Source organism: Etheostoma spectabile, chromosome 3 (genome assembly GCF_008692095.1).
Source record: "Etheostoma spectabile isolate EspeVRDwgs_2016 chromosome 3, UIUC_Espe_1.0, whole genome shotgun sequence".
Taxonomy (NCBI): domain Eukaryota; kingdom Metazoa; phylum Chordata; class Actinopteri; order Perciformes; family Percidae; genus Etheostoma; species Etheostoma spectabile.
The window spans coordinates 2,405,973-2,419,999 of record NC_045735.1 but is presented as its reverse complement, the minus strand read 5'-3'; the positions used below and the strand labels follow the sequence as shown (position 1 = coordinate 2,419,999).

The 14,027-nt window shown below is 42.7% G+C and overlaps 1 protein-coding gene across 2 annotated transcripts in view; it reads right to left on the bottom strand.

The window, feature by feature from the left end:
• axl (AXL receptor tyrosine kinase) overlaps nt 1-14,027 on the bottom strand; it is a 29,407-nt gene that overhangs the window by 5,893 nt on the left and 9,487 nt on the right. The window contains exons 6-15 of one of the 2 annotated variants that reach the window (XM_032509508.1): nt 13,854-13,969; nt 11,527-11,722; nt 6,865-7,004; nt 6,591-6,735; nt 6,307-6,324; nt 5,198-5,327; nt 4,832-4,923; nt 1,105-1,200; nt 691-768; nt 130-222 (exon numbers count right to left, since the gene is read on the bottom strand). In XM_032509508.1, the coding sequence (XP_032365399.1) occupies nt 130-222; nt 691-768; nt 1,105-1,200; nt 4,832-4,923; nt 5,198-5,327; nt 6,307-6,324; nt 6,591-6,735; nt 6,865-7,004; nt 11,527-11,722; nt 13,854-13,969 (1,104 nt within the window). The remainder of the gene's footprint in view (nt 1-129; nt 223-690; nt 769-1,104; nt 1,201-4,831; nt 4,924-5,197; nt 5,328-6,306; nt 6,325-6,590; nt 6,736-6,864; nt 7,005-11,526; nt 11,723-13,853; nt 13,970-14,027) is intronic. The other variant, XM_032509509.1, reaches the window with a different exon arrangement.

The following is a 14,027-nucleotide window of genomic DNA, read 5'->3' as shown; positions in this document are numbered from 1 at the left end:
AGAACCCATCACATTTTGGAACCTGTGCAAACAACCCCACAAATATCAACTATGCAAGAAAGCATAACCCTTTTTGTAATTTCAATAAGCCGACCCATGACGTGCCAGGCAGTTTGAATCCTGACTCACCTAGAAGCCTCATGACATTGCGGTGGTCAAACTCCTTCATGCAGGCAGCCTCACGGAGAAAGTCCTCCATCTCTGAGCGGGTACAGATGGCAACTGGAGAGGAGAAGATACAGAGGTGAGCCCATGTGCCACGTTGAAAGGTTGCCCGAGTAAGAAATACACTTTTACTTCAGATGGTGTTTTCGCTCCTGAATTTATAAACTATAATTGAATACATGTTGGCAGTTTTTACCACTAAGTTTGTTTGTAGCCACAAGAAACTGGCAGGAATCTCATATAAGAGGGTGGCGCTGTTTTTCCCAATTTCATCTTTTTCCCCTCAACTTTGGAGTTTTTATACAATTGTACAACTTTGGCACCCTAGATCAACATGGGGTCATCTTTTTCTTCCGCCAATATCTTTTACAAGCTGCATTGTTGTCTGTTTTCTGATTTAAAAAGACATTTTTTCCCCCAGGACTTGTGATTTTCTGACCCAGATTGATGTCCATCAATTGGCCTGTGTTCCCGAGATGAAGGGACTCATTGTGGTAATTCTGAGTGCTTTTACTGTCTACTCACTCTTCATAGTCTTGACAGCAACTTTGAGAGCAGACTCCTCCTGAGTCAGCAGCCCTTCCATGACAGAGCCAAACTCCCCTAAAGAAAGAAATTAAAACACATTGAAACACTCATATAAGATGCAACAAGATTAACTGTCTTATTAAACAGGGAAGAGTTATTGGCCTTCTGACTTCACAGGGTACAGGGCTAGGAGGTTATCCCATCATAAACTGTTAATCTATCCAGGGTCAACACATCAGTGTAAGACGGAAATGACTGGAGATAAGTGAGAAGCAAGCATTACTGCTATGGCAGATAAGTCCTCACTGTACTATGTACCAACCTCTTGTACTTAAACTGTAGAAAGTACCTCCACGCTACCCCAGAAATAAAACTGACACATAGTTAAAACAAAACAAAACAAAGCAGTACCTTCTCCCAGGGTCTTTCCCAGGGTTAGTTTATGTCTGTCCACCATCACGTCTTGGAGCTTCTGCTTCAGCTCGTCGCTGATGCCCAGGCTGTTCACTGAGGAGGAAAAAATTAAGGAATTTTAATGGTGTTTGGGTTGGAAAGCACTTTAATGAACAACACATAAAAGAGAGAAAAACAGCCAGATTGTAAAAACACAATGCACGACACTAAGCCAAAAAACAATGTGTTAATAAACCTGAGTAACAATGGAAATTAGACTGACTCAACCAAAACCATGCTGTGCCCTTGTGTAAAACTTTTTTTAATTAAATCTTCTTGGTCTCGTTCTTTTTGTTATTGCAAAAGAAGAAGGTTAAAAATGGGCTGAACATTATATTATTGGATTATGTGTTAAAGCTTCAGTAGGTAACTTTTGTAAAAATGTATTTTTTACATATTTGTTAAAAACTGTCACTAGGTCTGACAGTAGAATATGAGACAGATAATCTGTGAAAAAAATCAAGCTCCTGTGGCTCTCTCGTCCTCTTACTGCCACTAGCAGAAATACACCGCTCCGGTCAGAAACAGCCAATCAGAGCAAGGAGGACTGTCTTAGCAGTGTCAATCACTCTCGTGTACGCGCCGCTCAACCCCTCCCCGCACAGCGCGTGCCTGTTCAAGCTCAGATTGCCAGTGTGCTGCAGTTGTGCTAATCGGGAGAAATAACTTTTCAGGAAAACTGCTAATTTCTCGAGTGACACCTGCTCAGAAACAAAGACGGGCAAACAGAAGAAGACCGATGACAAAAAGCGAGCTTAAGAATTAAACCGAGCCGAAAAAAGCGAGGGTCAACATCGAAGCGGCTTTTCAGAGGTGGAGGAAGCTATGCCTCCTAGAAGGATTCAACACGGATTCAGAGCTAGCGTTAGCCACATTTCTGCTTGACATGTAAGTATCCCTGCTTGATTTATTTCATTTTTTAAGAACTACACAACTAAGATATCGATGGTTACAGTACACTTTCAGTACACTGGTGATAGCGCAAATCTCAGTTTACTCTGTAGCTTGTTGCTAAGTCTAACAGTTAGCTTGTTAGCTTGTGGCACAGCAGGAATGTTGTAGCAGGTGAAGATTAACTTTACTTGCTAACTCCTTCACCCTCCGTATAAGCAATATTGTTTCGATACCTACAATTAGTAAGCCAAAATGTTTTTTTGTCAATCACAACAAATGTAGCTATGGTTAAACTACTTTAATTGTGCGCTGTCCCTGTCGAAGTTTGGCAAGGCAGACTTCTACTTTTGATTATTTTTAAACATGTTTTATCTTCCCCCTCAGGATGTAATTTGTAAATCAAATGTCTGACACAAATTCTTTGTGCTCCTTCAACAGGTCAGACATGGCCCCAGACACAGAGGCACGTGAAGGAATCGTCTTCAGTCCAAATCAAAATGTTCAGTATTTCCTTGTGCAGGAGTACTTTTCTGAAAAAGCTGATTTATTTTACCCATATGCAAAATAAAACCAAAGACATATTTCTAAGAGTTTATTCCTGGCTATTGAGCTTCCTCACTGATTCATCATCCTACTGAAAGTTTAGATCCAAAGGTAATTCAGTAATGTATTGTGTAAGTGCTACTTTTGTTGTCACAAGAGCGATTACATAAAAAATCATTTTAAACCCTTTCATTGAAAAAATTTACAAAACTTTTAATAGAAATATTTTAAATAAGCAATTTTTTATATAAGCTATACCCTACTCAGAAGTAATCCCCTGTATTGTCCATGAGGATGTGGAAAGCATCGGTGGCCCTGCTTACTAGCCTGCGCGTTCACGCAGGCCCGGTGGGGGAGGAGCTGTGGAGGGGGGGCTGTAGCGCAGCAGAGAGCAGAGGGGGGGACCTGTAAGGTGTGCTTCGTTCAAATTTTTAGGCTAAGTCCACGTTTTCTCAGAACTCCCTACTGCAGCTTTAATGTAATAATTGAATCCAGTATAAAGTCCTGTTTCAAAAACACTAAAAAAAATATTACTCTAAATGTCAATTATGTCTTACAAACTGTCTTACAAAAGTAGAGCCTACACTACATACAAAATGTAGGTTTCAAATAAAACAAAAAATAAATAAAACCTGAACTAAAACCACAAAACCCAGAAATCTAAAACTTAAGTGAAGCTGAAAATAGAGTCAAAATCTATACAAAATAAAGACTAATTCAAAATTCCAAGCTTTAATATATAATAATAATAAATAATACAAATCCTGCAAGGGACCCGGTTGGGGAGTTGAGATCAGGATTTAAGATGGTTTAAATTTTACTGACTCCCTTCAACCAGCTGAGCTGTACGGTGACGAGCAGACTGCGCTACAGACGTTAGCTCTGTTTTCCCATCTGGGCCAGAATATGACAAGGCAACGACATGCATCCGAGATCCCCCTCCAGCTGCTGCTACACTAGCAATCTGCCACACGTCAAACAAAAATGTGCTCAGTCCACAGGCATGTTCCAACACAGGTTGGCGTGACCAGCTATTAGCCAATGCATACAATAACCACAGCCCAGGGGTTTTGACTTTGTCTGGAAAATTGGACAAATTTACTGGTCATCATCAGCAACCCAGAGCCCTCCAATCTGACCCCTTTCTTTTTTTCTCAGCAACTTTTCCCCCTGAATGTGTCATTTATATACAGTATTTATGTACATGTTTTACTTCACAGTTTTGCCTTTCCCCTGGCCTCTTTGTGGCTGCGGCAAGCTGAGACTTGTGTATTAGGTCTACACAAATATTGCGCATACACCTGGGACAAAAAAAGTCACGGATTGAATGTGACCCAGCTGTGTGAAATTTGAGGCTGTTTGCAGGTGCGTATCTCTGTCTGAAATCATGAGGACTCACAGGGACTGCTAGCTGGTGAAAGCACATAAAACACCGCCAGCCACGGCTTTGTATTCCACCAGTAAGAAAGTCGAAACTCCACCTGGACGAGACTTTTTATTCCCAGTTTACTCCCCAAAGGTGGTATGACCTCCAGTCTGAGTAGTGACTCTAACTGCTAGCAGTAACTCTTCGTCTGGTGTTACAGGCGGTCCAAGTGTGAAATCTCATTCAGATGAGGGGTACGTCAAGTCACTAGCTCCCTGACGTCGTATTCCCTTTCCTACAATGAGCTGTTATCTTGATTTCACCCCCAATGTCCCACCTCCTTCCTCTCCTCTGCTCTGTCAGTAAAATGTAATCATAAAAAGTCCAATTTAATTCTTCCATTCACACCCATCATACAGGGCATAACTTCCCCAATGGATTTACTGCACATCTACTTGATGTGATTATAAAAAGATACATTGCTTTATAGAGTATGAAGGGACACAGTGTTATTGCGGATTATGTCAGCTGACACGCCAGGGTTGTTTTCACAGCTGTGGGGAATGAATTAACCCTTAGTTGTTTGCATTCCTGCCTTTGATCAACCAAACAAACCAAGGACTTGATTATGTCTTGAAATGCGGAAAGTAGAACTGCCGTTGTGTGTCATTACAGCCAAAGAGTTTCTTCCATCAAACTGTTGGATCCAAGCCAGGGGCATTAGAGAGAATATGCTTCTATGCTACCTGTTTTGTATCGCTATATCCTGGGGACAGAGGCAGGTTTGGACATGCTGAGAGACTTATCTCTTAGGGACAGTCGAGAGGAAATATGAAGTGTCATCTTTCTGAGTAACGTGCAGGGGCAGAGAGGGGAACTCACATGTTGCTTCTGTGGTCCTGCGGCTGTAGGTGCGGCGAGCGCGATACCTGACCACCAGCTCTCCGCTCTCCATCATGGGTTCAAACGCCTCTCTGGGAATGCATAAACACGCCATACAAATCAGGGCAAAACACAATGAGAGGTCTCTGCAGCAGATGCGTAAACACAGCTGGAAACATGCCATTGCTCCATAATTTAGAAGAATGACTGTTGGTCTTTCAAAATAGATGTTTTCTACCCCGTGCAGAATGCATGCATAAGTGAGGCAACTAGGTCATGGAGCTGAAAAACACTGGCGATTTTTGGTTTGGCACAGCTATCGAGTCCCTCCCTTCCACCCACGAAGAGCGCCAACAGTTTACGCACCCAAAGCGTGTCTCCTTACGCCGCCGCTTGGCCACATAAACAGCCATGAGCACAGCTATGGACACGGTGCCGGCAATGGCCATCACCACATACCACCAGTGCCAGGAAAAGGCCGGGGGCGATGACGGCCCTGAGGGAAGAGAAGGGGTGTGGACAGAGACAGATGAGGGTTTAGTCATGTGTGGCTTTTAAGGTGAGGAGAGAATTTAGTATGAAGTATGGGACTCATACAGTGACAAAAAGCAGAGATTATGTGTTGATTTATTTTATCAACTGAAGGCAAAGCTGTATAATTAGTTTCATTTGTCAGCTTATTACTGCTTTACGGCGTGCCACAGTGCACAAAGTGTACACTTGTAAATAGTCATGTACCTTTCTTTATTCCCTTGTTAGAAGATGTTATATAGAATGTTATGTTAACTTATTACATAAATATGCAGCATTATTGTGAGAAAGAGTATGTTTGGACTGGGCAGATTAACTAAGTGACCTCGTTGCTGCCCTCTATATTTGTTGAGCTAAATCTAAAACAATTTGACTTACTAAAAATATGCTCCTTTTTTATCTCATTCACAAAACTTTGAGTTATTGCAGTCCCAGGAAATGTACTCCCGGCTACCCCCCTGCACCCCAAGCTACTGCTATTCTTTCACATCCTCCACCCACTGTTTTCAACTTGTCCTCTAATTCACACCCCCCCCCCCCCCCCCCCCCCCCCCCCTAACTTTCCTTGCCTCTTTTTATCTGCCATTCTTGTTGTTTGAATTGTCTGTCTGGCTCTATTAGACTAAGCAAACAGAGATGCTACACTGTTCCTGCCTGTTATAAATATTTATGATGCGTCTCCCCCATTCACCCAACCACCCCTCTTCCCCTTTCCCGTCTCTCTCTCTGAGATCCTTTCTTCTCTTTTTTCTCTTCCTTCCTTTTTTTCTGAGATACACAGGAAGGAACTTTCAGGCTCACGGAGGAACCCAGAGACAGAGAATAAGAAAGAGAAGTCCTGCGTTTGGAAAAAAGCACCATGAGCTCACTTCCACTGTCACTGTGTCATTACATGTCACTCTGATCAGTCACAGTTTGTGCAAAGTATGTACAAAGCCACTCACCTCTAAATTCCTCCATTTCTGTACGAAAAAAAAAGCAGAGCTAATGTCTATATTTTGTCAGGACATAAATGACAATAAAACTAAAATAACGTGTATTTTTGCAGAAGATTTATATGAAACAACATCTGACACCTTCTAGTAAATTCATTGTGATCATTATGTAATGCTACTGAAGCAAACTAAACGAAATGAAGCAAAAAAATCTTGAATAATCTCTTCCAAAGTAGATGCATTATGTTATTTTTTATATTTTCATTGTAATTTCCATACTTCTTGTCACTCACCAGGAGAAATAAGTGTCAGGGTCTGAGTGGGGGTCCAGGGTCCTAGCCCCGCCCCTGTATAGGCACACACTCGAAAAGACACATTGGACAAGGGGACAGAGAGATTGATTGAGAGCTCGGTGTCCAATCCAGTGTCCACAACATACTGTCAACAAAAGAAAAGAGGGAGACGGTCAGTGTCAAGCAGATTCACATTGTCTATAATATGTCATCAGAAACCATCAAACGTTTGTGTTTTGGTGTGTGTGTGTGTGTGTGTGTTTCCCAGACTGACCTGCTGTGCGGCAGGTGAGTTGTACTCCACCATGTAGCCTTGTAGTTCTCCATTCAGCTTCCCTGGAGGTCCCTCCCACGTCACCAGCACCTCAGTCCCGTTTAGCACCGCGCTCACATTCACAGGTGGGTTTTCTGGCACTGAAACACACAACACAACCCAACTTAAAGGTGTTTCACTTCTTAAAGTTATATGGACTTTATTTTGTAGGGTTTTGTAAGATTGGGTAATCATGTAGCTTAGGGTGTGGCGGGCTACGTGTCAAAGGATTTTGGGTATGAATGAGGAGTCGGCAGTGCTGTTGTGACTGTGGGTTTGGTGGCCAGGGGTCAGTGGGTTGGGGGTTAGCCAAGCGTGTGTGATTTTGACAGCCTCAAGCCTCTAGGGTGTGGATAACTACAACAGCTGGAAGGTGAAGATGTCAGAGAATGTTGAGAATTCAGCTATATTAGGACAAAAAAGGCTAACTAAGGGCACCACAGACGTGGGGCGATTATTTGAGTTCAGAAGCCATGGTTGGACGATCTCAGATGGACACACGCTGAGACTTGTGTCTCCCTCCTTCATGCTGTCCCTCCTCTTCTGTCCATGCCCATTTATGCATCATTCTCTCGTCTGCCCTTTTTCTTTTCTGGCGCCCTGAAGCAGAAAGTGAAAAAGGCTGCTGGCAGCAGAAATACCCAGTGGAGAGAAAAAGAGAGCTGAATAAAATGCTACAAATAGTGTGAAGTGTGTGTGTGTGTGTGTGTGTGTGTGTGTGTGTGTGTGTGTGTGAGAGAGAGAGAGGAGGAGATGGAGAGAGAGAGAGAGAGAGAGATTGATGCTCTGTACAGCACAGAAATCCAAGAACCTTTTCGCAAGGAGGCGACTGCTTATTTCCTTTGTTGCCGTTTGAGTTAAGGCTCTCTTTGTCTTTGCTTCTCACACTTACAAAGTCACACAATAACGGACACCCACAACACGCTCGCACCCACAATCACCCAAATAAGCTCACCACACACACACACACACACACACACACACACACACACACACACACACACAAACCAAGTCAGTGTGAGTTTAGGAAACATGGCCCAGCCTATGGATGATGTTATCAGGAAGCGTTTGGCGGATGATTGTTTCCACATGCGGTCCCTGTTCTGCCTGCCAGCGGCTACAAAAACAACCTCTAAGTCAAGTTCATTCCAGCAGTTCGTCTCCACCTAAGATCCTTCATCTCTCCGTCTCTCTCTGCCTCCTTCTCCATCTCTTTGTTTCCTAACCCTCCCTTTCTCCTTCCCTCTTTATCTCTTTGTCTCTCCCTGTCTCCCATCCAACATGATTCCATCTCCTTCTTTCCAAGTTTTCTTCTCCCTCGCTGCCTTCTCTGTAGTAATGCCTCTCTCTTTTTTCGTCAGAGAGCTATGAGTTTAAGAGAACAGAGATGTTAACTGTTGACATTGAACTCTGTGAAGGAGGGAAAAAAACAACTGGAGATCCAAAGGGAAAAGGACAAAACTACATGTGTGCTGCTGGTCCTGTTTTCTGACATGCAGAAACTACAGAGAAAGAAAATCATATTGTTCCTTTGTCTTCCACTTGGCGAGAGGCTGAGAAACAAACAATTTTGAGCCACAATTAGTTCCCAACCCAAGAGGTTAACATCTGCATCCATGGCAAACTACTGTTTCACATCCTGTTTCGAGCAGCTATTGAAGAAGCAGTGTCAGATAACCATGCTTGGAAGCATTTAAACATTGTTCAGAGCCAGGCCTGGTCCTCGGTCTCCCTTACTGTAAACTTCATCTTGTACTCTCTGTATCTGCGTGGGTCAACACGTGGATGGAAAAGGGTCATCCATAAGCCAAAAAATATGACGCATAACCCTGGGATCTGGAGTCTGTTCTCCGTAAATGAAAACAAACTCAGCGCTACATAAGAGACATGTTTCCCAGATCAGTCAAAGCTTGAATATTAGTCTCATCAAAAACGTCACAACTTTTATGGCCATCCACCTTGTTTCAACTTTAATGGTCTGTCTCCAGAAAATGGAGTCTTTAGCAGGGCAGCAGTATTACTAAACAGAATTAAATGTGACACGTGTGTGTGTATGTGTGTGTATTGTGCCACGTCGTCATGACTCACTTCCATCAGGACGGTGAGTTTAGGTGTCCCGTAACTCTGGATTAATTCTGGCGTCACTTTAGGGGTACAGACAGATGTGTAGAAGGGAACCAGGTTGCCTTTTCAGTGTAACAAACTATGCAAAAAGTACACAATAACATTTGTCAAGTGTCAAGCGCAACGCGAGATTCAGCCTAAGTCCTTTCATTTTGTTTGTTTTTTGGGGGAAAGACATTTCTGGAGTTACTTTGGAAAGAAAAAGAAACATGCGTTTAAAGGATATATATGTAGAAACATAATCTCTTTGCAGCTTTAGGATTAGAGAGTGACATGGGTCGTCTTGCTTCCTCTCCCAACGATCAGCCCCCTCCTCTCTCTCTTTCTGTTCTTTTCATCCTCCGGGGAAAATAGTGGGCTTTGGGAAAATAGCAAAATGAGTGTTTTCTCAAAGCGCCCCCTTCCCTCGTTTCCCTGCTCGTCTATCCAGTTCTTGCCTTCTCCCACCATCAACCCCTTCTTTTTGTTGTTCCCACAGTGCCGAGCTGTGTGCTCTGGAACGGGGGGAACTCATAGGTCATCTGAGGTCAAACAAAAAGGGGGAAATGAGAGATGAAAGAGTGAAGTTAAAAGATTGGATTGAGAACAAACTTGTTTGCTTGTTTGATGAGGGAAATAAGTTCCTCAGCGCTGTTTGTAAGATTTGAGTTTGAAAAAGCAACAAAAGCAGAGCCAGTTAGCCCCGTCTACTTGAGTGAAATGACAACATATCAAGGAGGAGACAGGAGCAGCAAATGGGGATGTGTGTGCCAGGATGACACATGTAAAGAGATAGTAAAGCACATATCTGCTCAATGTCTTTATGAAAACCAAATGGAGCAGAAAGAAAGACAAGAAAGAAAAACTTCAGGCTCAACAACAGAGTGTCATGCAAGTTTTGTCACAGTCTACAGCGCTGAAACCAAACGGGCCAATGTGGAAAATCTGGCTGAGCTGTGAGCCGTCTACCTCTCCCCTTCATTCCCTCACTCCCTTTGACCTCCAATGCCTCCTGAACTTTCTTTGCAACCCAGCCTCACAGCTGAATCTTATCTTATGTTTTTATTTTCATCCTCTGACTCATTAAGAGAAGTGCAGAGAGAGCTGAGAGATGAAACAATGCGGTGCAAAGGGACATTACGTAATTTTGGCAAAGCAGGGAATTGTTTTCACTGAAACAAAACAAAGATTTCTATAACTTTGTTGAATAAAGAACTGAAACTTGAAAATCTTGAATGTAGCAAGCATATCTCAAGCACTTTTTGTCCTTCTCCTTTACAGTAACATTTCTAGGAGTGCTACTTCTCTATTTTCCTATTTATGAGAAATGCTATGCTGCTCCTAATTTTCAAATTAGGAGCAGCTTCCATTATGGAAAGCCCCCATCATCCCTCCTGTGGCATATCTCTCCTCTTAGTGTACGCTGTTTCCATTCCCATTCATCCAGGGATAGAGACAGCATGAGCTGGCATGGAAAATCCCACCTCAGTTAAAACTCAAACACGCAGCAGCCTAGCCTTACAGTTTGGACAGAGAGCTGCAATCCTAACTGAAGCCTTTCAGGAGAATTTAACGTCCACCCTCCCTCTCCCCGTCTCCGTCTCCACGTACTCTGTCCCTCCAAAACCAGTCAGCCTTCTACCTCAAGAGTTTACTTTTGAAAGTTGAGTCTGTTAAGGTACAGTGACTGGTGTCTGGTATTCTTCATCAACACAGACTAAGTTAAAGTGCCACAGGAAGGAATACTATAACTACATATTATGTGCACTGTAACTCGATTCACTGACTCCTTGTTATCATCAAGCTGAAAAGCATTCGACAGATTAAAACCTGCTTAAAACAAGCTCTTTCTGCAAAGAGAAACGCTTTTAAAGAAACATGTGTCCCTTATAATTAAAAGTACCGCTTTTGGGTGTTACACTGTGGTTCATTAAGCTGTCAAATACTCATGAATGTGACTATTGCACCTTAGGGCCCCTTTAGTTGACTTTTTGCAGCTTAGACAAAAGAGGCAATAAAGACAATAACAAAATACAAATAGAAAAAGGCAACAGGCATCTTTCATAATCAACTGGCCAAGGGACTTGTCTTAAGTATGTAAAAAAACACTAACACAGCTTTGAAATTCAAGTGTTCAAACGCGGTATCGTTAAGATTTGCATCTCAAAGAGTTGCAATTTATCCCTGAACACTAGAGACGTGACCAAGACTTGTTCCTTGGTTATTTCCCACTTTGTATGGCCTTAATTCTTATGGTACCTCCTGGGTATTTATGTGAAAATCAGCAATGGAAATGCAATACTTCATAGATCAATAAAGTGAGTTTTGGCACAGCCCTGAAAAGCTCGTCACAGTGTAGCATCTGTCTTGTACTGGTTCCAGTACACAGGCGGAATGGGAGTAGACTTGGACTCAGTAGCCAGATAACACAGCCTTAACCTTGACTCACTTCAGAGGAAGTGACCCCCACACACACATATCCAGGGTGAAAACAAACATCTCCTCTCTTTGAGGCCTCACCTCCTTCTTTGGTGCGTAGCTCCACCCAGGGAGACCAGTCAGAAGGGCCCTGGCTGCTGTGACAGGCCACCCTGACAGCATAGAGGCTGTGGGGCTCCAGGTCCCCGATGAGGTGCGAGGCTGGTGGGATGTTCATATTCTGGTTGTGGATCAGCTTATCTGGGCCTTTTATGAAGGACTCTCCTGAATGTTTTGCCTGGAACATTCAAATGACAAACTTAAATTTGTTACATATTTTATTATTTTTTATCTACCACATTGACACTTTATTGTTAAAAAGTAAACTGCTAAGAGAGGAGCAGATGGGCAGCCTCTTCCTGTCTTCACACTGGATTTCAGATTGTGTGGCCAGATTTGGTTTCATAGCTCTATGGCACAAACAGGAAGAGAATGCTGTTTTTCACACACTGTGTCTTGAGGAACTGAAGAATTGATGGAGAAATCGCTTCTAACACGTTGTTAAAATAATTATAAGTAAACTATAGAAACACAAACAAGTGCAGAGTGACCATATGTAGAAACATACAGTAATTGTTTGCAAATGCAACTGGATTCAAATGGGAAGTGGTCTCTTAATTAACATCCAAACCACCTCCATGAGGTAACTACCAATAAAACAATTATATATAAAAAAGTTAAATGCTGGAAATAGAGGGTTAAAATAATTTTTGAACGTTGGAAATCAACATTTGATGAAAAAGTTTGTCTTTTAATATTTAGCTTAATGTGTCGATTGGAGTTGTTTGGCAGGATTTACTTTTCTGAAAAATAATATATGTTGCAGCTTATAGATTTACTTCCTGTCTGTGCAAATGCATAGTGTTAAAGTGCTAACACGTGTATGCGTAGTGCTGAAGTGCTAAAATGTTGAAAATTTTGATTCATTGCTGTTTTGAACGTGACCCAGGCTCAGTAAGGTGCACTAAAAGCAGAAGCAATCATCCAAAAATCCCAGGCAGAAACCTGCTGTCTCTGCAAACTTTCAATGGTAAACACTCATAAAGAGGAACACAAGGCGGCAAATAAACCCTTTGTTGCAGCAATCTTAAAACCACATTAAAGTTGCCAGTCTGGACCATTATTCTGGTAAGTTGCTCATTATCAAACGGCTCCTGCAGGCTACTGGCTGCACTTCACTGTGTGGGCTTTACTGTGAGAGCTGAACATATATATAAATAATAGACCAAATGAGCAGCCACACAAACAGATAAGGAGTGTGTGTGTGTAAAGCAGGTTGTGCTCTGCTTTGACAAAAAATTTAAAAAACCCAATATGAGTATTCCTCATGGCATGGGTTAGTGGGTGTGATCCTTAAGAATATTAAGTTGCATGAATGAGAACTGCATGAATGTGTGTGTGTGTGTGTGTGTGTGTGTGTGTGCGTGTGTGAGTCATTGCTGACTCGATGAATCACAGTCCAGTGATTACACAAGTGTGTTCAATCTAATTGTGTGGCTTGAGTTTAGCCTGCATTCCCCTTGTATGGCTCAGACCCACAATACCTGCTGTCACTGCCCTTTCCTGTTTTCTTTAACTGATTTTGTTTCTTTCTCACTGTCTTTCTTTGTTTCTTTCTGTTGTTCTTTTGATCTTCCTTAGTTTTTTCCCTTCCTTTCTATCTTTCTTTCTTTCACTCTCCTTTTTCATGCTTCCTTTGTGGAGCACAGTAACATCTTTCTGCTCTCTACTCTGTAGCTTTTGTCATGTTTCTATGCGCCACACAATGAACCGTTAAATTCAGATTTTTGCCCCATTCCGCTCAAGCTGGCCCCTCGCCTTGTTCCCCAGTGAGGGTGAGGGGGTGAGGGAGGGCTGTGGGGGAAAGGAGGGGGCAAGAACAGCAAGAGGTATGAGGAGCAGCTTTATTAGAACCAGACGTTTAGGGGTGGTGCTGCACTGCTCACTTCTCCAGGAGAAAATGTTCCTCCTCTCAACTACAAGAGCTGCAAGGGCCACAAAGCAGGATAGAGGCAGAGAGACACTGGCAGAGATAGGGAGAGAGACACTGACAGACAAAGGGATAGAGATGGGGAGAGAGAGAGAGGGAGTGGTGCTACATATCATGAGTCCTGGAGGCCACTTTCCCAGAGTGAAACCTGATCCACGGGTTCACGAATAAAGCAGGGAGTGGTAGAGGATGAGTTAAGAGAAGAAAAGACAAGCAAGCTCTCTTTTCTTTGTAATTAGGCTCGCAAAAGGTCTGCGGAGTCCCGCGAATAGAGCGAGAGTGATGTATTTGTTTAACATGCAGGTCAAATAGTCAGCATTGACTAATTTTCTCAACTAGTTGTGGTATTCTCTTCTCGCAGTTATTCATGCTGTCTCACCTGAACAGAGCAACGCATTATTGGGTAGTCGCCTCCAAAACCAGGCTGCCATGATATACGGAGACTGGTCGGAGTGGTCTCTAGCCCTCTCAGATTCTGGGGCTGGGATGGGAGAACTAAAGAAAGAAACACACAAAAACACATAATAAATAGATGAAACCATTAGGAGTTAAG